Raw genomic sequence first — 23,509 nt, 5'->3', positions numbered from 1 at the left:
CAGAGGGGAGACTGAGATGAGCTCTGAGGCAGAAGCTCTTCCCTGTGAGGGTGCTGAGGCGCTGGCACAGGGTGCCCAGAGAAGCTGTGGCTGCCCCATCCCTGGCAGTGTTCAAGGCCAGGTTGGACACAGGGGCTTGGAGCAAGCTGCTCCAGTGGAAGGAGTCCCTGCCCGTGGCAGGGATTGGAGCTGGAGGAGCTTTAAGGTCCCTTCCAACCCAATCCATTCCATGATTCTAAGTAGGGCCGCTTGCTTTAGCAAGATCACAGGTTGGGATCCATGTGGTCAGTAAAGGCAAACTGGAGTGCTGGCTCTGTCAGAGCGTTCGTGTGGGTCACAGCACTGGAGATGCTCAGTGTCCTAGAGGAGATGGGTTTTCATTTGTTGTGGGTACCATGTTTCTCATCAAGTGCTTCTGGAGAAGAGGTAACAGCACCCATAGAAGGCAGAAATACCAGCTCTGGCCAATAATCAAGAGGAAGTAGAATGGTTTTCAATATATTCCTCCTTCTCCTGCATATAATGGCTGCAAGTCTTAATGGAATTGTAGCTAGGAAGAGGAGCTGGCAAGAGGGATGTAAAAAATATGGCAAAACATCTGTTAAAATAAGGGAGAATGAAATATTCCTGCTGCAGACATTTTTCCTTGTGCGTGTGCAGGAAAGGGAGCCAAGTTCTTCTTAAGAAGCTTATTGCAGGCTCCACTGCTGATAAATCAGAATGGGGAATGGTGATTTTCCTGTTACATGTGGCTGCTTCATGTCTATTGCTATGAATTCAGGACAATTGAACCCTAAACCTTGCTTTAGGGTTAAAGTGAGGATTTAACTGCTAAACCCTGCACCAAGGTATTTAAGAGACCTGAAACTAAACTGAGTTATGAAGCTTCAAGACTGCTCTTTCCCTTTGTCATTGAGGTTTCACTCTGTGAATAGTCCCAAATCTGGGGTTTTAAGCCTGCTCTGCAGGAGGGTTTAATGGGAGGCTTACCCCAGTGTGTGAATACTTGTGCTTTTAGCCCATGTCCCCTGTTAACCACTGAAATTGGAATGCTGCAGTCATCGTTAGTGTCAAGAAAGGGTTTAGATCCTCTTAGTCTAGAAATGTGTTGAGATAACCAAGGTGAGGGAGATGCCCTCTGAGATGCTGCCAAACCCACTCCTTTCCAGTGGCTTGAGGGTTGGTTGGGATGGGAGGGACGTGTCTCCTCCTCACTCTAGTTCCAGATACGTGACCTTCCCTAATCCTAACCCAGCTCATTCTCTCCTCTCCTGTCTGCAGAAGAGGCAGAGATGAGGTGGTGGGAGTGGGTCCTTGGCAGCAGAGCAAGCATGGAGAAGCTGTGGAGCAGCAGCACTGAGGTGTGAGAGCTGAGAAACAGCAGCTCTGCTCCCCCATGGCTCTGGCTGGAGGACAAACTCCCTCGTGCTGTGGATTGCACAGGCTGAGTCCCTGTGGTTGTACTGGGGGCCTCCCTGCATCAGAACCGACTACAGTGCCATCGTTGCACAATGAGCCCATCTTTGATAGCCCTCCTCAAAGGAGAATGGATCCTTCTTTGTGCATTGACACGACCATTTACTCCCTGCAGTAATTCAGCAGCTTAACTGCAGCTGAGGGACAAATGTGTCTTTAGTGGAGTTGTTTGTCTGAGGAACAGCACCACCAAGAGCCCTCTGTGGCATTGTCTTGACCGTAACAGAAAGTGAGACAAGAGATGTTCCATGTCTGGCACAGCTAAGTAAACACACAGATAGAGCTGGGGAGGGAAACACAGGCCAAGAAAGCACCCCTGTGCCATCTGAGCCCACGCTGGTTCTCATTTCTGATGGGAAAGCAAACAGTGTTGCTTATTATAGAGTCATTGTCATGTTGGAGTTCTCTAAAGCTTTTGAATAACACTTAAGGATGATTCTTGCCTTTTTATTTGCTTCAGATGTTCACGGTCTGATGCATTTTGGTGTTAGTCTGAGAGGATGCTCATCAAAGGGCTAAGGAAGTAGGTATCTTGCAGTGCAGATTCAAACCAAGATCATCCAGCTCCAACGCCCTGCCATGGGCAGGGGGTTGAAAAGGGACAGTTTAAGGTCCCTTCAGCCCAAACCAGTCTGGGATTCTGTGACACACTGAGATGAAGTAATTGCAGATACACACAAGCACTTATGGATGTGTAAGGATCTGAGTTCACATCTTGAGTTGGGAAGAGGCAAAAGGAGAGCTACTCATATAGGAACTTGAACTTGTTGCCATGTTGTTAACTGAGAGTACAATACGGATGAGTTGGAGGAACAAAGCCAATGGGCTACAGGGATCCCAGCGAAAGAAGTGCACATAGTATCATTTCTGTTCAGGGTTTTGGTTTGATCCAAAAGGATATTGAGATCTGAAGAGATAACCTAAGATTGAGTCTCATCTGTTAAATGCTGTCCTGTTACTCTGCGGTGCTGCAAAGTGGTGGGTATTTAAAGCATGCCAACTCCTCCTGTTTGTTATCCTTCTCTTCCTCCTTCTGCTGTATAAGAAACAATCCCAAGTCACAAGAACTCCATTAGGAAAATGAAAGTCCAGTGCCTTCCCTTGATGAGTCCAGGTGCTCTGCTGCTGCGTAGCATGCAGGGCCTCCTTTACTCTTTGGTCCTTGGCTAATCAATAGGCAGAATGACTAATCCCTGCCCACCTTGGTGACTTGCCCTCCCACTCGCAGCACACTGGACTTGGCAGGAGTTTCACACCCTTGTCTTTCTTCCTCAGTTGACATCCGAAGAAAAGACCTCTGCTGTGTGCTCTATTGAGCTGCCTTTCTTTTTGCTCTTCCTCCCCAGTACACGAGTGAGTAACGTTCTTGCTGTGTGCTGTGCCTGGCTGGTGGCATCTCCTTTGGCTTTGAGGTGTTGCATCTTGGCTGTTGGCTGTGTTACAGCTGAGGGCAGAGCTTTGCCCTCTGTTCCCTTTTTAACTTCGAGTGTTTCAGGAGTCTTTCTTCTTTCTAATGTCCTGCTCTGACTCAAACCCCATTTGCCACCCTTGTCTCTTGGTTTATAGGTTTTCATAACTCTAGTCTTTCTTAAAATGCTTCCTGCAGATACTTTGCTGCTTGACAAATCACTATCGCCCAGTATAAATGCAGCATGCCAGCTGAGGCTTTGCAGAGGCAAAGTCTGTGCAAACTGATTTAAAATCCCCCAAATCACACTGTTGCATGTGTTAGAAAAGAAGGGATCTGAAGGAAAAGGTCAGGAGTTTCTCCCTGGGTTGTCCAGAGCTGTGCTTCCCAACCTACGCATGGGGTTTGAACCTGCCTGCTGGTCCCGTGGTATAAATCAGAGTTAATGCTGCTGATGGGAAATGGCATTACCTCCTTCTTATGCTGGTGCCAATCAGAGGAAAGGCTCTTGCTTTCATTCCAGGAGGAAGTGATTTGGTTTTGCAGTCTCCGAAGCTACCAGCATCTCTGGTTTGGGGCTGCCTGTGAGAGCTGTTAGCTGTAGGCTCTCGCGTTGCTTTCTCTGCAGTGGGTTTTGCTTACTGTGGCTCTGAGAGGCAATAATCACTCGTTTCTTACTGGGAGGAACTGGAACGTCACAAGAACGTGAAACACTTGTCCAAAGGCTGCAGTATGTGCCTGGGCTTTAGCTCTGGGAAGGGCTGATGGGACACTTTTTAATCCACCCCCTGCACACTGGTAAGCTCAGACACCTTCTTAAGGTGTGCTGTTGACTCTTGCTTACTCAGCCCCTGTCCTTACTCACTGGTGCAAAGCCATGGAGAGGTTGCTGCTATCCTGTCAGGCCTGAGAATGGGCAAAGTAGAAAACCCAATGGTCAGCTCAGTCCTGAACCAGAGCTGAGCTTTCTTCCCCTGTGACCCCCAAAGCCTGGGGGAGAGGATGTCTCCAAGAGGCAGCCTCATGTGGGAGCACAGGTATCGGTTAAAGCACCTGGAGTTTGTGTAAAGCCCTTCAGGAGCTCTGTGATAGAAATACCTTTATATTGGGTTAGGTTTTCTTGGCCTTGTGCATTTGTCTCTGTAGGAATAATCAGGATCTGTCCGTTGGGTTTGAGGCAGAAGGACTCTGACAGTATAAATTCCTCTATTTGGTGGTGGAGTCTGCTCTGCAGTTGAAGATCACTTCACCTGTACTTGACTTGGAACTGTAGGGTTAGTACAGGTACCAGAAATGAGACTACTAATCCCAGTTTTCCCTCGCCTTGCACTGCTGTATTCCTTACTCATACAGGTTACTTAGCATTGCTGCCTGCTCACCATCTCAGCCATGACTTCACTTGCAGGTGAAGCAGCTTTTCCCTTGGAAATGACAAATTAAACTTCTGCTGGAGACTTCCCTTGGTGGCAGAACCCAGACTGCAGCTCAGTATCATGAGGGAGAAGGCTTTTCCTTCTAGGGCTCCATGGAGCTGAACTGCAGCTGATACTCGTGCCCAGCGTGCAGAAGGTGCCCTCCTTGAGTCACTGCTTTGATCACTGGAGCAGTGGTGAAGCAGGGGCTCAAGAGCTGGGTTTATTTGCCACTGCAGAGGCACGCTGGGTTCTTGGACCTGAGTGTCTGATGTGGCTTCAGAAGACACATACATGTGTGTGTTTAATAACTGTGTCATGCCAAAGAGACCAATCCTAGCTCTTGTAGAGGTGTTCCTGCTAACTAATGTGGGGCCATGGATTTCACAGGGCCTTCATTAACTTCTCCTTTGCTCTTAGTTGAACGTGAGTTTCCCCACTACTTAAAGCAACTGCTGTTCCTGTACCTCTTCATCCTCAGGTTAATAGAAGATGCAGCACAAAGCAAAGCAGGGGAATGAATTGCTAAGCCTCAAAACAGACTTGAGGCCTCTGATTTTTTTTCTGCTGCTTTTGGTCTTTCCTTTCCCATCCATCCTGACACCTTGTTCTTGTTGGACTTCCCAGCCTCACTCAAAAGGGATAAAGTTCCTTGAATCATGCACTGGGTGTTGAGGTGACTGCCAGTAACAGCACCTACAATGGGGGGAAACAAGCAAGGAGGTCTCGTGAGGCAAGATAACACAAAGAACCACTGACAGCTTAAAGTGTTGCATAAAACCAGTTGAGCCCAGGGGTCAGGGTTTAAAACTAACATGTAGGGAAGAAGGAACACCCTGTTTGGTCTCAGTTTCTGCATGTTCATAATGTGGCTCAGCTCAATAGGCAACAGTCTAGTACCTGACCAAGAGTCAGATCCACTGTGTTAAATGGAGACTCTGCAGTAATGGGAAAGGAGGAAGCTGTTTGGAAAGGTAAGGTGGAAGGAGGGAGACTTGGAGGAGCGAGACACTTGGCAATGGGATTGTAAAAGGGATGGTTACTGCAGGTGTGCTCTGACTGCAGACTGCTCTGAAAGGATTATCTTAGGCCTGAAATGGGAGTGCACTCACCATGTCCCATGTGTCACTTTACTGCTGACAAACTTCATCTCAAAGTAGGAGCCAAACCCAGCCTGAAACTGCTCAACTCTGAGGCAGTCCATAGGTCCTGCTGCAGTTGTGTCTTGTGCCTGGCTCTCTGGATTAACTGGTACCTGGCTGAATGCCTGTTACCTACTGCTTCACTTATGGGCAAAGGAGTTGAGCACGTTCCTTGTTGTCACCAGGCCTCTCTCCTGTGTTGTGTTGTGCTTTCCCAACACCCTTTAAGCAATTCCATCCTCTTAGTCCCCTTTTTGATAGCATTAAGACTGCTTTTTGTTGCCAAGCCCCTGCTCCCAGCCTCCTTGTTCATCCAATGGGATGCAGTTAGGGTGTCTTTTCTTTGGCAAATGCAACCTTTAATACTGTGTATTCCTCATTGAGGTGGGGAAGGTCGCAAGCACATCCAAGGGTGCAAGTACATTCAAGTACATCAGGTTTTTCCTTTCAGTTGACCTTCTTCAGGCCCTTAATGATACAACAGCTGCCTCTTGGCTTGCTTGTTAGATTTCCTTCCCCTCCTGGTTGCTTTAGTGGCTTGTGAGGTATTCCATGGGGAGTAGAAGTTGTGCTGCTTTGACTAAGTAGCTCCAAAGCCACAAGGCTGTGTTATTACTTACATAGGGCAATACAAAAGATGGATGGCATTGCCGTGTATGGAACAGTGCAGTTTAAGCTCTTCTTTGGCTTTCTCAGCATTGTCTTTTATAGAGCAGGATTCCAGAGCCCGAGTTGTTGAGAGCCACGTGGATAATAAATAACACCACCAGCCTTTGAGCTCCCAACACAAACCACGGATGTAAAAGCTTTGTAAAGGAGGGCCAGGGCCACAGCTCCTTCTAACCTTGGATTGCAAACGCACCGTTTCCACAAGTTGAGTGTGTCCATGTGGAGCACAGTTTATCAGAGGTGTTCTGAAGGTGATTCCTTCTAGCAAGCCCTCAGAACGTCCTTTATCTCCTTCCTTTGTGAAGAATCCCTTGGGAAAGCTGAATCATTCATCTGGGTCCTGGAAACCTGCTTAGTTTGATGGTGAAATCACTCATCTCCCAGATTAATAACTGAGATGAGCTTTTTGCCCGGGCTCTCTGCATTTCTTTGTGTGAGGGATAATGGGAACCACAGAGAGTTGTGCTGCTGAGGATGATGTGTCTGATTTGAAACCTGATCATTGACATAATGAATTGGTACCTAAAGAGCTGTTTAACCCAAGGGCAGGTTCCAGTGTCTGGCACTTCAGTGTCTCCGTGATTCTTGCCTTTGCTGAAGCTGTGAGTATTCCATTCTTGAGCAAATGAATAGGCTCCTTAGGGAGAGCAGTGCACAGTGGATGAGGATATCCTCAGCTGTCTTAGAAGACCATGGTGAGTGAGGAGCTGCCCTCTACCATCTCTCAGTGATAGTGTGTTTGCCCACAACACTGTGCGGATGCTCTTTGGAGGCTGCCACGCTGGACTCTGAGGCCCTGAACTGAGCTCCTGATTAACGTTGTCTCTTCTGTTTGCTTTTCTTTCTCTGCTGCTTTCCTCCTTTTCCTGCTGTAACCCAGAAAAACTGATTGAGGGACTCAAATCTCCTGAGACTGCGCTTCTGCTCCCTGATATCCTGCCTCTCGCTGACCCCTTCGGTAGCACCTCAGATGCTGTGAATGGTAAAGAGAAACCCAGGGTGCCCCCTCCCCTCTGTCTTACACAGCATGTCTTGTCCTGCATGCTGCCTCTGCGTGTTGACCCCACTGGGCTCCCAAAACAGCTGCTGCTGTTGGGGAAACTCAGTGCAATGGGAAGCTATGGATGATGTGAGGGTGCTGAGGCGCTGGCACAGGGTGCCCAGAGAAGCTGTGGCTGCCCCATCCCTGGCAGTGTTCAAGGCCAGGTTGGACACAGGGGCTTGGAGCAAGCTGCTCTAGTGGAAGGGGTCCCTGCCCGTGGTTGGAGCTGAATAAGCTTTAAGATCCCTTCCAACCCAAACCATTCCATGATTCAAAAACAGATGTGCCTGTTCTCTGTGAGAACAGCAAAGACTTGGTGTTTACATTTAAACTCTAAGCTTACTGATGTGGCACAGCAACCATGGTTGTGCCTGCAGTGTTTGCCTGCTCACGGTAGAAGAAAGTTAAAAGCTGACTGAAGGAGATACAAGAACTCCTCTGTTTCTGCTAAAGGCTCAGTGTGGAACCATGGTCCATGTCTCCATCGGCCCTCAGCAGGGTGACGAGGGAGCATTGCCTTTGGCCTGGGGCATATGCTGGGAATCAATGTGCCCAGACCCAACAGGCTTCATATATGTTTCAGAATCATGTTTTTTATCTACTTGTCTGATGTACTAAAGGCTGACAATTGCAAGCTGCAGGCAGTTGCAGTCGGCTCCTGTTGTGGGTTTGGGTCCCAGCCATGTCCCCTGGTTAGCTGGTTGCAACCTCTGTAGCTCTGAATAGGAAGGTGGGAAATGGGTCCTGTTCTTTCTTCTTCTCCCTTCTGCAGTCTTTGGCAGTTGTCTGAGTACCCTTAGATAATGACCCTGCAAATCACACACACTGCTATGCAAGCAGAAATAGTCATGAATCTCTCCTAGGCTGAGCAATCAGACCGTTTCTGGTCCTAGCATTTGAGGGCATCCTTGCTCATTGGTCATTCCCTTGATGTTGGTCCTCGAGGAGGAGACCCAGACAGGTATGACCGTGGCAGTTACCCCTTCCCTTTCTATGCAGCCTCTATAAATAACTCAGTTTGGATCCACGGAATGGGCACCAGCATTAAATGATGCTGGGGACTTGTGTTCTCCCTGAGATACTGAGTTCCAAGTCTTCACCACCTCTCTGTAGGGTGCTCCGCTCAAAATGGGACAGAAAGATGCCACAGCTTCTCTTTTGCCAAGCTTAACTGGGACTACATTAAGGGTTCTGCAGTGGGAATTTGAGTGATCTGTTACTTCTGATGCAGGGGGACACTTTAAAGGTCGATGTTTCCCTTGTGCTGGCTAAAGATCTAGTTATTTACCCAGCCTCAGGCCTTCAGACACTGATGTGTCCGAGTCCTCCTTCGGGATTGCATTAGCATCGGTCTAACTTCAGCCTGGTGTTGCTGCCAGCGTAGCTGCCATGTGTTCAAGGGTCACTAAAGCATTCAGACAGCTGCTGCCTTAATTCCTCCTAATGCTGCCTCTTGCAAACTGACCTCTGGCTTCTCCTCTGCTCTGCTGCTCCCCACGTGTGGAAAGGAAAAGCTGACGTAGCCGTGGAGAGTCTCATTCCAGGCCTGGAGGCTCCGCTGCCCCAGCGCCTCGTCTCGCAGACCGAGTCGGTGGCCTCCAACAGAACAGGTTGGTGAGGCAGGAGGGTGTTGGTTGGGGCACAGGGTTGTGTCGTACCCCTGTGGGCTGTGGGAATCACATAAGCACCCCTTCTCCTGCTGCTTTGCCCACCAGGGGAAACTGGGCTTGCTTCTGTGTCTTGGAAGCAGATGCTGTGTGGTTCCTCGGAGGTCAGGGTTGCTTGTCTCCCTGTACAAGAGCACTGGGCTCCTTCAGCCCACTACAGAGCTGTAGGTGCTGGAGTATTGCTCCAATGAAGTGCTTTAGAAATCTGGAGCAGTCAGATTTCTGACTTTTCTGCTGGACTGGGACACCGTAGGAAACGGTTCCTATCCCTTTGTTCCTGGGAAGGCCATGGAATTGGAGCAAGTCTGGAGAAAGGCACCAAGATGATAAAGGGGATGGAGCAGCTCCTGTATGGAGCCAGGCTGAGAACACTGGGGCTGTTCAGCCTGGAGAAGAGAAGCTGTGTGGAGACCTCAGAGCAGCTTCCAGCGTCTGAAGGGGGCTACAAGGATGCTGGAGAGGGACTCTTCATCAGGGACTGTAGGGATGGGACAAGGGCTGATGGGTTCAGACTGAAACAGGGGGAGTTCAGGTTGGAGATAAGGCAGAAGCTCTTCCTGTGAGGGTGCTGAGGCTCTGGCACAGGGTGCCCAGAGAAGCTGTGGCTGCCCCATCCCTGGCAGTGTTCAAGGCCAGGTTGGACAGAGGGTCTTGGAGCAAGCTGCTCCAGTGGAAGGGGTCCCAGCCTGTGGCAGGGGTTGGAACTGGGTGAGCTTTAAGGCCCTTTCCACCCCAAACCAGTCTGGGATCTGCCCACTTTGGCTGCAGGTGGACTTGAGGTCCATCTTCTCAGAGATCTCCTATGAAATAGGCTGCACATTCACTTTTTTTGCCAGAGTTTTGCCCTTCATCTCTCTTCCCTTCCCAAACTCCCCTTTTGCTGCCCCTACTTTAACCTGTCACTTGTGTGGGATCTTGTGGTTGTGTCCTGGGCTTTAGAGGGCAGTGAGACCCAGGGAATGTGTTACTTGTTCCTGAAGGCGTTGGGAGTCCCCCTGCCCTCACTGCAGAGCAGCAGGGAGTGTTCCCACCACAACAAATGATACTGGGAAAAGGGATGTGGGAACATGAGCTTAACAGTGTTTGTGTCCTGTTTAATGCTACCTTGTGGATGCTAACGTGGATTCAGACTCTCTCACTGGGGAAGACTCTCTGCTTGACTGTTCTCTGCTTTCTAACCCTGCTGCTGACCTCGTGGATGAGTTTGCTCCGGTAGCTTTCGCAGCTCAACCTCACAAAGGTAAAACTGTCCCTTTGTCTCTTCACACCTCCCGGTCCTGGGACGTGCTCTGTAGCTGCTCCCAGTTCACACAGTCAGATGCTCTCATCCATGGTGGTGGTTTTTCTTTTTCCCCAAGCCATTGCTTTGTTTCCTTCCCAAGCTGGTTAAACTTGGACTGCACATTGAAGTACTAAGGGAAAAGGATAAATGAAAGCATTCAGCTTGACTGTAAAGACAAGTTTTCCATGAAGCAAGGATGCAGCAGAAGGGATACAATAGGTTTAAAGGGCAGGCTTGTGTATGCAGCCCTTCTTCAGGTTCATAAGTGAATGCCGTCTGGTTTTGCTCTTTGTACATGGTGTTTAAGACCTGATTTTTGGGCTGTATTATTCATTCTGGAAGGGAGCCTGACACCCATCTGTACCAGTGACAGGGGTTTGTGACACTAAAGGGGTTTGTTAGCACGTGAGGCATGGGACTGAGCTCTTCCAGATCTCGAAGCTGTTTTCCTTTTCAGAGGCTAGCAGGAGAAGGCTCTTGAGTCAAACTTCAGCCTCACAGCAGGGGTGAAAGCAGGCCTGTAAGTGCAATACCCAACTGAGAAGTGGAACAGCTTTATAGTAACCCAAGAAAGCAGAGCTGGTGAGGAGAAGCAACCCCTGTGTGGCCCATCCCAAGAGCTGCAGATCAGCTCTTGCAGTGTTTGAGCTCTAGGGCAGCTCTGGGAACACTGCAGTGACCGGAGCTCTCTGCTCTTTCCACTAACACGAGTAGAGGGCCCTGGGAAGCTGGGTCCTAACTCCACATAGCACCTGCCTACTATGGGCTAAAGCAGTTGGGCGCAGTGGGGACAACGCCAGGTGTTAGTGGGTGACTGCCATAAAGCCAGGCTTGTAGTGACTATGGGGGTGCTACACATCCACCTGGGTGGGAGGAAGACCAGGACTTCTGTGCTATTTACTGCCTTCAACAGAGGCCCATAGCACAGATGTTGACTGCTGAGTGCCCCTCGATGCTGGGTTTTGCTTAGCTCACTTGGTGAGTATCCCTATAGCAACAGAGAATGATCTGTGCTCGGAGGACTCGCTGGAAAACCAGTCTGGAATCCATTCTTACACTTGATATGCACTTCAAAATGAGCTTGTGCTTTCTTCATAGAGCTTTTGGGTTTAAACAAGCACATGCTGTAATACACTTTGAGTAAATGGCTTGGCATGTACGTGGAGCAGTTATTCCTCCGTGTGTGGAGCACAGCAAAGCCCTAACACCATGGGTGGGACAAGGAATGAATGGACCCCCTGGGCTGCTCTGCTGTTCCCTCTGGGATGAGGAGGACTTGCATTTCCTGGGGAAAATTGAGACTTTAAAACCTTCCCAAATCTCATTTCTGGCTTGTTTTCCAGCCCAGCTCTGGGTGTCATCATTCACTGTACATCCCTCTCAGTCCCTTTCTGTTTGCTTCTGTGTGCAGTCCTGGCTTTGAGGTTAGCTCTGAGGCAGATGCTGCTGTCCATGGGCATAGCCAGCCTGTGGCACTGCAATGCTGCAAGTTATGGTGGGACCAGGAGGACATGAAAGAGCAGCCACAATGTGCTGTGTCCTTCACTAGGCTCCTCCTCTTTGCATCTCCCAAGTGCAGCACAGGCTGTAGGTATGGGAGAAGGGAGAATTCTCCTTCTGGTGAGGTTCAGTCCCTGAGGAGAGCTCAGAGGCTTTTGGAGGAGTTTTACCCAAGCAAGGCCACTCATCAGCCTGTTCTTCCCTTAGTCCACAGTTAAGCAGTGCCCCTTCAGTAGCTTCTTGTACAGCAAACTGCAGGGCTGTGAGCTATTGTGTGGTTAAAGGGAGGGAAATGGAAGTAGGAGGCTTGCAAAGGCTCCCAGGTAGGTTGAGAAGAGCCAGAGTGATGGCAAGAAGAGGCTTTGTGTTGATGAAGCATCTCTGTGGTTTTGACACCTCACAGGCCAGGCTCCTCTCTGGGTCTCATCCTTCAGAGGACAGGGTGTTACCACAGGTGGTTTCTTCCTTCATCTCACCTAAAATCTGTTATCAGATTTGTCAGCTTTAGGTGAAGAGCTTTTATTCTTGATGGGAGTCAAACAGCAATCTGCTTGTTCCTTAGAAATGATCAGCTTGACTTTCATGTAGCGATTGAGGACCAGATTTTGGCAGGTATTTTAGGTGTCTAAGGTGTAATAAGCAGTGATGCACAGCAAGAGCCTCTGAAGGTGTGTAATTGCCTGATAAGGCAGATAAATGTCTCAGCTACTGTGGAGCTGGTTGAAAGTGCCTCCCACCAAGTGTCTCACTGCAGCTGACGTGGTTTGAGATCAATGGAATTGATGTGTCAGGGCTGCTCCTGGGGCCTTTAAACCCTCTCTAGTGATGTCTTCAGGCGCTTGAAATCTGACTGCACGTTGCACTGCTTGCTTTATCATCCCTGCTGAAAACTCAGGGCTTTTGTCTCATGGAGATGACTGGAGTTCCTTCTGTGGTGGTTCTCTTCTTTGGTTCTTTCCCCCCTCCAGTCCTTTCCTTCTCCTTGTGCATGGGGGTTGGAACTGGATGACCTTAAGGTCCCTTCCAACCCTACCTGTTCAATGACTCTATGAGGGCTGGTAGCCAGACTGCTCTCAAGCTGTCCTAATACCTGCCAGCCACTGGATGATGATGGAGAACACCTTCAGACCTAAGGAGCTTAAGCCCTGGGCTTTTACCACAGCTTTGAGCTGTGGCAATGGCTAAGCCTTCAGATTAGCCACGTTTTATTGTGGTTCTCATGACTTGGCTTGCTTTTGGTTTGCCTGCCTTCCACTTGTGTATTTCTCTTATTCTTTACCTTGTTTCCCAAAGGCTTACCAGCTTTATTCACCTTTTCAGTGAAACTCCTGCTTCTAAACCCTGCCTCTGAAAACATAAAAGATGCTCTAACACTTTTCAGCCATTCTAACCAGCCTTCTCTGCTGTCTTTGCTTCTTTACCTCTGTTTCTCCTTTACGCTGCAGAAGATACTAACCTGATATCAGGCTTTGATGCTCCTGAGGGCTCTGAAAAGGTGACAGAAGATGAGTTTGACCCAATTCCAGTGTTGATATCCAAAAATTCACAAGGTAAGCCAGGCCGTGGGGGTGAAAAGGGTAGGGAAAAGGAAAGCAATGGCTGTAAATCAGTTGTGGGGCAGTGGTGCTGCAGCACGTATGAGCTAGTTCAAATCATCAGCTGTAAGAGACCAGCACTGCAGTGTTTAGTGAGCTTAGTCTTCCCCTGATGTACCCTGGCCTTGAAACTTCTCCATACTCCGTGAGAAGACTGCATGCCCAAAAAGACAATGGACATGGGAGCGCCTTTAGAGCCCATGAGGCCAGGCAGGGCACAGACACCTCTGTGGCTAATGCACAGCAGAGAACTGGGTTCTCCTATGCCTTAGCTACTGTTCAAGCCAGTGGAAGGAAGCCCTTTGACTTCTAAGCTAAGTTGGCATGAGGCACAAGGAAGGGAGATGATGATAACCCTTTATACCACTCAGATTCCTGCTGAAAGGGAATGCTGATGCCTTTCAAAGGCATTTGTGGGAGCCGGGGGCAAGAGGTTTGGTAGATGCCACCCCCTTCCTTTGAAGAGCTTTTAAGCAGGGTCCTTAGGCCGCAGGCTGGGAAGTTTCTCCTTTCACAGCATTCCCGTGACCTGGATCACACTCGTGTGATCTTTGCAACCAGTTTCAGCCTTAGGGTTAATATGAGCAGCGCTGTTCCCTTACAACAGATAACAGTGCTGCATCTCCTGGCTCTTGCAGGGACAGAAGCAGGCAGCCTTTTGCTGTCCCATCAGTCAGATAGGTCTCTGCAGTTGAAAGGTTTGGGTCATGCTAATGCTGGTTTAAAGCCAAACTCCAAGGCTCCCTTTTGATCCTGTGTTGATTCTGTCTTTGGTTTGGATGGGTTTTTAAGCTGGATTGTAGAAGTTCATTGACTTCCCTAAGGCCCCTTTTTGTTTGCAGCAGGAATGTGCTATACCCCTGCTCTGCTTCCACTGCTAGCTTGCAAAGACTGACACTCATCAGGTAGAAACCCTGCTCCTGCTGAAAGACAGAGATTTCTACCAAAGCTGGGCCATATATACCTTGGTATATGTACAAGGCATATATATACCTTGAATAAAGAGGAGCATCTCCCCTTCAGTATCAAAATACCACTTAGAGAAAGCCACCTGATAGCTCCACTCTCCTTGCAGTGGTCGCCAACTTAAAGATGCTCTTCAAACAGCAACTGAATGCCAAGATTTAAAACCTTTAATAGCCCTTTCTATAGACTAAAAACCTTTAATAGTCCTTCCTATAGATTTAAAACCTTTAATAGTCCTTTCTGTAGATATAAAACCTTTAATAGTCCTTTCTATAGGCTCTGCAGTTGTATTCACTTGATAGATCCTTTAGCAAGGACAGAATTCTGCAGCTTAGGTGCAAGCCTTGGGAAGAGGAAACGATTGCTGCTGTGATGTTTTGCCATGCAAGCCAGTTAGGATGGGGTGGTGGGAAGCGGGTGGAAGAGCGAGCCGGGAATGCTGTTGATGTGATACAAGCAATGAGAAGAGCTTGAGCAAATTTGCTGGTTTGCTTTGACTTTTGTCTTGCTTGCTTGATCTTGAACATCTGAAACTGTCGTGTGTGCGTGTCCTGTTCACTACTGAATTCCTATCTCTCACACTTTCAGGTGGGCATTCTAGAAACAACAGTGGAAGCTCTGAGTCCAGTCTTCCCAACATAGCCAGGTCTTTGCTGCTGGTGGATCAGCTCATAGACCTGTAGCAGTGACACAGTAGCAGACGCAGTTTCTGTAACGTACCTAACCCTCCGTTTTCAGTTCCAGAAGAGTTCCCTTCGCGCGTGGTCCTTTTGGCCTTTTTGGTTTTGCTGCTTTGGTTGCTTTCGTTTTCTCCTCCCTTCAAAGGAAACCAAATCTGCTGCCAGGAGCCACTCACCCACCTTTGCCCCTGTCCCCTCCCCAGGCCCTGGGAAAGAGTCTGGCTCAGGTCTCCAGGTAGCCCCATCCTCTCTAAAGCTGGTCAAAGCCTTCTGCACGTGTCTCTATAGCCTGTGTGTAAAGGGAGCACCATCCTTAGCCACCCTGCTGAGATGTCCACATAGCACCATGGAAAGCCTCACTACATGAATTAGAGAACTGGAGCGATCCACAGACTCCTTTCTCCTTAGAGTAGGGCATGAACTGCTGTGTTTAAAGCTTTGGGTTTGGGGTTTGGGTTTTGGTTTGTTCCTGTGTTCTGCTGAATGGGCAGGGGGGGTGTCCCTCTCCTGCACAACACGGGTTAGGAGAGCTGAGGTTTCTCAGTTACCCATGGAGGAGGTACAGTTCCTTCCTCTGAAGTACCTCTGGTGATGGTGCATTGAAGAGAGCTTTCTCGACTGCCCCCAGCTCTTTAACAACCCTGCTTGTGAATGAACTGCGCTTCCTTGGGGAGGGGAAAACCGCACCCAAACCTGATTGTTAAAGCTGCAGCAATGACCCCAGGGGAGCTCTTGGAAGGTTTGTGAACCAACTCCATGTGAGTATGGCTGTGACGTGCGTTTTGCTGACCCTCATTTGGATGAGAAGGGCGTTGTGGCAGCAGCAGATGTATTCCCTGTGACTTCTTTCCTGTGTTAGACTGGAAGAAAAAAGCAGATTCCCCCCCCCACCCACCCACCTGTAAATTGTGTATGAATCAAATCGTCCTCCGGTCATTTGTCTATTTTTAACCCTGGTTTTAGTCCAGCATCTGGTATCTGTTCTGGGTTCCCCGTTATCTTTGTACCTGCATATAGTGCAAACCAGTTGAGTATGGAACACATTTGTTTCAGTAGACAAAGATTACCGTGGACTTCACTCCTCAGTCTGTGTGGAACAAGCATGCACTTGGTTCGGGTGGTTTGAAGTTCAGTGCTGCTACGACTCGATGGGGTTTTACCTTTTCTTTTCCCTTCCCACGCTTAGTTGGTCCATCAGCTGGATACACTAACCTGGGTTTCACTGGCTTCTGGTCCTGAAGGCTGGGATTCCTATCTTGTATTTGAAAGCTCTTTCTGAACGGAAGGACTCTTCCTCTGTAGTGGAATACTTCCTAGCTTCCTGCTAACCTTGTGTATGTGTACGTAGCTGTATTAGTACTAAGTGCAGTTTCCCATGTGCGAAAGTAGGAACGACTGAAACCTGTATGTACTGACCTCTTGCTAAGAAGGAAAGAAATCCAAGCTCGTGACTCCTCCTTTCCTCTCTCCAGCCTCTCTGCTCTTCCCCACCCCGACACTTAGTTGAACAAATCCTGTACATAGAACCACCATGGATGGTGTCCGCTCTCCATTCCTCTTCTTTTTCCAACCTTACTAATAAAAGTATTGCTGAAGTGTGTTGTATCATTCCCTGTGTATACTGCACTTCCCAAGAGAAGCTTTACATGAGAACTGTTGGAAATGACCTTAGTCCAATTGTGGATAGAAACCTCATTATTTTTTTGGGTTTATATTCCTAAAGCACAGGCGAGCTGGACTGGAACCCATGAAGATGTTATAGATAGAAAGTTATTGTATAGTCAGATACTGAGATTATATGAAAAGAGAATGGATTTTACAAAGTAACCATCTACTGTATATTAGAAACAAAGATTTCTGTGAATTAAAGTACTTTTAAAGAATGTTTAAGGTTTTAAATCTAATGGCACTTGTTCGAGGGAGTTGTTCTGGAACGAACTCTAAATGCACTGGGTTGTGAATAATGCTATTAAATAAGCAGATGTGAATGGTTATTTTATTGCTCTTTCCAGTAGCTGTTCCTGGAGCTGGGTGGGAAATGGTACAGTGGAAGCTTGCATTTGAGAGGTGTCTGTTATCTTGACCTCCCTCATCCCAAAGGACTTGTGGAATGAATGGAAAATGAGAGATGGAATGAGTGGAGATTTGGGATTCGGTTTAAGCTCTCCAAACCCCGTGCCTGTCCTATAGGTGCTGGTGTGCTGCTGGATGTGGAGGCTGCTGCTGCGAAGGGACAAAGTGAACTTGCCTGCCTGGGAGCCATTGGGTGCAGTCCCAAAGTGGTGCCAGAATAAGGCTCATAGTGATGGTTGGAGCCTTCTTGGAAGCTATGGGAGATGTTTGTGTCCCCTTGTGAGAAGGTCGCAGGGTTGGTGGTGGTAAGGAACACAGCAGATTCTCCTTCCTGCCCTAATGGGCTGGAGCTTGTGGTGGGGTTCTTGGCATTACCTGTTCAGATGGATCCTCCTGGTAGGAGTTGTAGGTACTACCTCTGCAAGCACCCTACTGCATGGAGTAGCTGGAACTTCAGCCTCTCACAGGCCACTTACCAAAGCGAATGGCAGCTGGAGTGAATGTGTGCAGAGCCAAGTTCTTTTTAGAGGGGGCTTCTTGTGAATGAATGATGGCAGATGAATGAGGATGGCATCCTTCAGCCTGAAAGCTTGCAGGATGTTGCCTCCAGAGACTTTCCAAACCTCCTGCCTTCAAAATGGATTGGAAAAGAAAGAAACACTTACTACAGTGGAGGTTTAGATGTGATTCAGGCCAGAGTTCAGCAGGTTTTGGGTGTCCAAGCAAACACCAGTGTGGAGCATGTGGGCCTCTGACTGCAGAAGGTCATCGTGCACGTGGTGTGCTGCAGTGTATGTGTGTGTCTGCATGGAGCACGGCGTTCCCCTTTTTAGCCATTACGTTTCCTAGTTCAGGAGCTCGCAGGGAGCAGCGTTGGGAATGGTCGGTGTGAATGTACTGGGATGGAGTGCTCAGATGAACGAGTGAGACCAGTTCCTGTGACTTCTCCTTGCTGAGGTGATGGGCACTGCCCATCAGAACTGCAGCACCCAGCAGGAACCAGGGGATGGGGTGGGAAGGGGTTTTCTTTGTGTTCATTTCTCACCCTGGCAGAAGCTGTGCTCTGGGACAGCCATGCCAATGCACCGAAGCACGGGCTCTCTGCACAGCATGGGATCTCCTTGTGCCTCGGGTGGTTGGAAGGATGGTACCAACGTGAGACTCGTGCTCCTGCCCTTTCTCGAGGCTTAACCCCTAGAAACTCACCTTGTGTTCTTGTGGATGGAACACGGGGCTTGTGCACAGTACCAACGGGGGGTACTAACGCTTCATTCTGCTCCCCGGATGATGCAGTCATGGTGATGCTGAGCTTTGGTGTTCTCAGAGCGTTGTATGGGGCTGCTCTGTCTTGAGGTTTGTTGCTTCCAGGAATGGGAATGCAAGGAGGAACTCCAGCGTTTCAGGAGCAAAGGCATGAGGAGTCCTTTGACCCTTTTCAAATGCCAAAGCAGTGATCCTGCGTGCTGGTGGTGGTGCTGAGTTTTAGATCCCTGTTCCTGCCTGTTGAGACCTCCCTGACTTTGGCTGGCTGAAATCAGGTGGAAGAGCAGCTTTAGGCTCTAGGAATGTCTCCATCTCCCCTTTCTTGTTCTGGGCTCAGCTCCAGCAATGAGCTCATCGTCCCAGTGGCTGCTCTGCCTCCTGCAGCCCCATCATGGGAAGAGTAGTCGTTTTACAGCATTCCTGTCAGTTATTCCAGTACTTGGCCTCTTCAGGGCATGGTTTTCCTTAGAAGATGGGGAATTCCATGTGTTAGTGCTGTAACTCAGGGGTAAATGGTCTTGTAAATGCTATCTGATGGGGCATTACCAGGTGATAAGTGGTTTTAATGCTCAGGTTCTCCCTGCCTGGAGGGGGGTTTCTTTAGTACTTATCTCTGAACCTGGAATCCAGACTGATGGGCACAGGGGTAGGGCAGGACCCGAGCTGTAAGCTGAAGCTCGATGAAGACTTGATGCTGTAAAGGAGTGTGTGTGTGTGTGTGTGTGTGTGTGTGTGTTAAAACCTGGTTTCATTCAGAACCTAAGGGATGCTTCCCCATGAAGTCACGCACAGATCCTGAAGCCCAGAGGAGGAGGAGTTGGGGACACACACACACGAAAGAGGCAGCTGCCTGTTGCCTGTGTCCATCTTGGCCTAGGCAGGTGTTAGGAAGCGCTGCCTCTGCAGAAGAGGCATCTCTTTGTGTGTCCGTTCAGGCAAACCATCTGCCTGGCTCTTCTCAGGCCTCTTGCATGGTGTCAATGGGAGCGCAGGCAGGCAGAGGAGGGGCAGGGCTGCACACAGACAGGCGCTGTCTCACAGGGCTTGTCCTTTAGCAGCCCCTGGAGTGAGCCTTTCTGTGCTGTGCAGAACAAACGAACCCTTCTCGTGTGGAACCATCCCAGGCTCTCTGAGCTCAGACCTCGGAAGCATCCCTCAGCGCTGGCTGATTCCACTTCCCTGTCCTCTGAAGCCTCCTCTGCAAAGCCTGTAGCTGTGGCTGCTTGTGGGAGTGCACTGATTGTGTCTCATTAGCTCTAACCTGACCTTTACGCAAAGGGATCTGGGGGATTGCATATTTTGGTGTCTTAAGCGTAGCTCAGACCTTTATCTAACATGTAAGAGGAGGTGTCTAAGGCACTGCCCAGGCATGCTCCCAGATGTTAGCCAAAGGAAAACGCTGGCATGGGGATGTCTTCTTGTAGCGAGGCTGCTGCAGCTCCTTCTGGGCCTGTCCCTTTGCTTTCTGCCAAAGGAAGCAGATGGGACCCCAAGAACGTGGGAAGGAAAAAGTGCCTGAGGTCAGATGCTGTGGGATGGTGTCTGGAAGCCGGGTCTTCCTCCTTCAGCATCAGGAAAATAGAGCGTGGATTATAGCTGGTCCTCCTCTCTTGTCAGTAGATCCCCACGCTTCCCAGTGCGTGTTGCTGTTCCTGTGGCCATTTCCCTTCCTGCTGTGTTGCCTGGCAGCTCTGAAACCAGCTCAGCCCTGGAGGCCAGAAGGAGCTCCCACTGAAGCATCACTTCATTTTCTCCTCCCAGCCACCAGTTCTGGGCTCAGTGAGGAGGAAAACCGCTTCCCTCCTCACTCGGATGGGCAAAGAAAGCATCGGGAAAAGTCACTTTTCCAAAGGCAGTGTTCTGCCTGTTACACAAGGTCAGACGCGTGCTGCTCTGCCCTACGCAAACAGGCTCATACCGTGTCAACCCTCTTCTTGCCCTAAGTGTCGTCGCTTACACAAACGTAGGCACCTACTAACGCAAGGAGCTCTTTAAACAGGAGAATTCAGCTCAAATGACTGGTTTGTACTGGTTTTGTGCACCGAGGGGCACTGGTCTGCGTCCAGGTTCCCCATGATGAATGCCTTGTTCCTTCCCTTGTGTTCCTGCACGCGGTGTTTCCGTGAGAACCGGGGCATTCCGAGGCGGTTGCTTGATGTGGTCACTGGTTTTGCTCTGCTTCAGCCCTCCTGATAACACCTGGTAAATGCATAACCAGCCTCCTGGAAGGAAACCCCGCCACACACGTACTGCTCCTGTGGGCTGAGGTTAGCTTCTGGGCTTTAAAGTGCTGCTCGCACCATTCGCTTCAGGAAAGAGCGATAGTATTTTTGTAGGGTCACTTCTGGAATGTTCCTGTCTCTACACTGTCTTTCTGTAGCAGTGTAATGTATCCCAGTGAAGAGTTTCCCAATAAATACTGGTTTTGATGCCTAATGACTGACTGCTGTGTCTTTACTTGTGAGAAGGGGTTGACTCGCTGTGGAGGTGATGGAGAAGCTGTAAATGGGAATGATTCACCGGGTGATGCGCTCTTGTCATAGCAGGGTGTATTGGTTAGTACCTCACTTATCCATTAGATACCGTCATTACCCTCCTCATTCTTCCTGCGAGTCACACTGCTGCTTTTTCACATGCCTCTTTCCTATCCCCTTGCTAACAAGAGCCCAATGACACACTCCTAACCTGCCAGTAGTTCTCTGAAGGTAAGATATCTTGTGTTCTGTCTGTGCGAGTCGTAAGGCAAAGCCAACCCCATCTTGGGCTCTTCTACCCGGAGGAGCCCAGAACAGGAAGCCTCTCCCCACCCTGTCTTGTTACACTGACACAGAAGCCAGCCAGGTTGTTAGGGTTATGTTAGATGCTCAATTCGAAGCCGTGGTATGGAGTGTTGAAGATCATTTGCCTTGCAGTGATTTAAAGAATGCTGCTGTAGTTAGCTACAGGCTGACCTTCATCCTTTGAACTGTGTATGTTACTTTAGCAGGTTGCAGGGATCCATCCCTGTGTGTTTTACCTACCTGAGTGTAATTCCATGTACCCGTGGGATGGCTCACAGCAACAGAGGCTATGCCAAGCAGTACGTCTGCTTGTAGGGCAGTCAGCAAGCACCAGTACAGAATGAGGTGGCAGAACTTGGCTGCTTGCTGCAGCCCCACTCCAGCAGCACATTAGAAAGTGAAAACCTCTCCTGTGGTGGTCGCTGTCGTGGGTGGCAGAGAAAAAAACCTTGTGGAATGGTGCTGGGGTTGCCCATCTGTGTGTCAGACATCTTCCATCTCTTTCCGGGTTGTGAGCGGTGCTGAGCTGTGTCACTTCATGTGTCTTCAGTCCCTTCCCTTGTATGTTCTTTCATTTGCCCTCCTTCTCCTTCCCATTTTCCATGCGTGATGGTGGTTTAACTCTGAACAGCATGTTTCTTGTGTAACAAGTACCCTTCTTATGTACGACTGAGGAGATGGAGCTTGTTGAGTAACGCTCTTCTCTTGCGTTTTTAGGTCTGCAGAGGGATCCAGCCCTATTCCCAGTGGTAGCTCTTGAGCCCTGTAAAGGACCTTCTGGCAGTGATGGACTTGCTCCGTACAAGGGTCGGTGTGAGATGCGGGAGGTGAAAACGCAGCACAACTCGGAGTCAGACTACTTGGCAAGAGATGGTCCTTCAAGCAACAGCTCCTTCTACAGCAGTGAAGGAGAGGGGACAGACCATGAAGGGGACATTCTGGATTGCAGCGGGTCCAGGCCGTTGCTGATGGATTCGGAAGAGGAGGAGGAAACCTGCAAGTTGTACCCAGGGTTCCTGCAGTCTGTGCCCAGGGAAAGGCATGAGGCCTCCAAAGAAGATCCCCACTCCCAGCCTAGAGCAGGGGAGTCGCTGTTCACTGCCTTCCAGTCACACACCGGGGAGGTTTTTAATGAGCCGGATGTCTTTGCCACAGCTCCTTTCCGAAGCGTGAGGAAAGTGCCTGATGAGGTGGATGTCTTTACCAAAGCTCCTTTTATCTCCAAGGGGAACATGGCTCTGAGGCATCCCGAAGAAGCAGACGTGTTTCTGAGAGCCCCTTTCACTAAAAAGAAAAGCGTGGAAGAGCTGACTTCCCATAGCACATCTAAAGAGTCATTCACACCTCCCATCCTCCTGGGTCAGGGAGGCGATGGCCAGCACCGAGCTAACCCCGGGATCCCAAGCCTGGACTCCGCAATGTGTGGGTCCACAGCCACGGCGAGAGCTCAGTATGCCTCTGCTGGCTTTCATCAGCCAGGAGGCCTTCATCCCTCTTCCATCAGAGCCGCAGAGCCCCAGGAGCACATCCCTGCTACAGGCTCTGTGCCGCCAGAGCAGGGTGGCACTGCGGGCGAGAGGAGCCCGGGAGGAGCCGCGCTGCCGCAGGAGGCCGTGCTGGGCTCCGTGGCTACCAAGCCTTTCCGTCCACAAGCCCTGTCCAAATACTCCCGTCACTACAGCCCGGAAGATGGGCCGGGGCTCGACGTGAAGCCCATCGCTGCTTACAAAGTGGTTTCCCAGGCCAACAGACAGGCGATAGCAGGATCTGTCTCTGTTGTCCCTCTGTCTTCCAGGACTACGGAGCTGCCCGGCGGGGATCCCTTTGCTGCAGCACCCTTTCCTTCCAAAGCAGGAAAGCAAAAGCCTTAATCTGCTGTGAGCTGGGAGGTGTGCTTCCCTAGGGCCACCTCCCACAGGACCTTGAACCTCTTAGTTGAAATGAATGATATAGCAATATATATATAAAAATAATTATTATTTTTGGGTCAGAACTCTATTTGCAGTGCTATATAGCTGAACCGTTTTAAGTTATGTTAGCCTCAAACCTGGCTCTCAGGATCTTCATATCCTTTTCAATTGCTTCTTACCTTCCTCCTCTCATTGTCGTCCTCTCCGTTTATTGTTTAGATGCTTTCCCAAACCAGTAATATTCCATATGTTCTGGTCCTGGCTGGGAAAATGCATTACAAGATGAATGAAAAAGTTTATGGATTACAGAGCAAGTCAAGCGGGACTTGCTAGTGCTCTGGAAAGGAAGTGATTTCACAGGTTAAAGGGTTTTTGTGACTTCGTCCCTCTTTCCTATCAGTGCAAGACAGCAATGTTGTATATTCCTGCTGCTTGGCCGCGATGGCAAACCTGGCAGCCAAGCTCCAGAGTCTGTCGTGTGCATCCATAGGTGATGCCATGCAGGAGGCGGTGGCACCAGGGCTGTGTTAGAGCCATTTCTTTCAGTTCATGTGCGTACTCCCTGCCTGGTTTACGCCAGCACAGGGATCTGCTGATGGTGGTGTTGCAGGAGGGAGCTGGGCAGCAGTTTTACAGTATTAAAC

The 23,509-nt window shown here is 49.5% G+C and overlaps 1 protein-coding gene across 7 annotated transcripts in view; it reads left to right on the top strand.

Moving 5' to 3' along the window:
• The window catches only part of AAK1 (AP2 associated kinase 1), a 73,275-nt gene extending 50,327 nt beyond the window's left edge, over nt 1-22,948 (top strand). For 2 of the 7 annotated variants that reach the window (XM_061478982.1, XM_061478981.1), the window contains 5 exons: nt 6,988-7,089; nt 8,658-8,759; nt 9,946-10,056; nt 13,044-13,148; nt 14,748-15,044. In XM_061478982.1, the coding sequence (XP_061334966.1) occupies nt 6,988-7,089; nt 8,658-8,759; nt 9,946-10,056; nt 13,044-13,148; nt 14,748-14,842 (515 nt within the window). In that variant the 3' untranslated portion in view covers nt 14,843-15,044. Of the gene's footprint in view, nt 1-2,751; nt 2,830-6,987; nt 7,090-8,657; nt 8,760-9,945; nt 10,057-13,043; nt 13,149-14,747; nt 15,045-21,672 lie in introns of those variants that run through there. The other 5 variants (XM_061478980.1, XM_061478979.1, XM_061478983.1 and 2 more) reach the window with 4 other exon arrangements.
• Nucleotides 22,949-23,509: the final 561 nt, after the last annotated feature.

The sequence above is a fragment of the Pezoporus flaviventris genome, unplaced genomic scaffold (assembly GCF_033815535.1).
Source record: "Pezoporus flaviventris isolate CSIRO_AGI_PZ_B2104156 unplaced genomic scaffold, CSIRO_AGI_Pfla_v1 ptg000138l, whole genome shotgun sequence".
In the NCBI taxonomy this organism is placed as follows: Eukaryota; Metazoa; Chordata; class Aves; order Psittaciformes; family Psittacidae; genus Pezoporus; species Pezoporus flaviventris.
The sequence above is the reverse complement of the archived record's forward strand: the minus strand, read 5'-3'. Positions and strand labels throughout refer to the sequence as shown.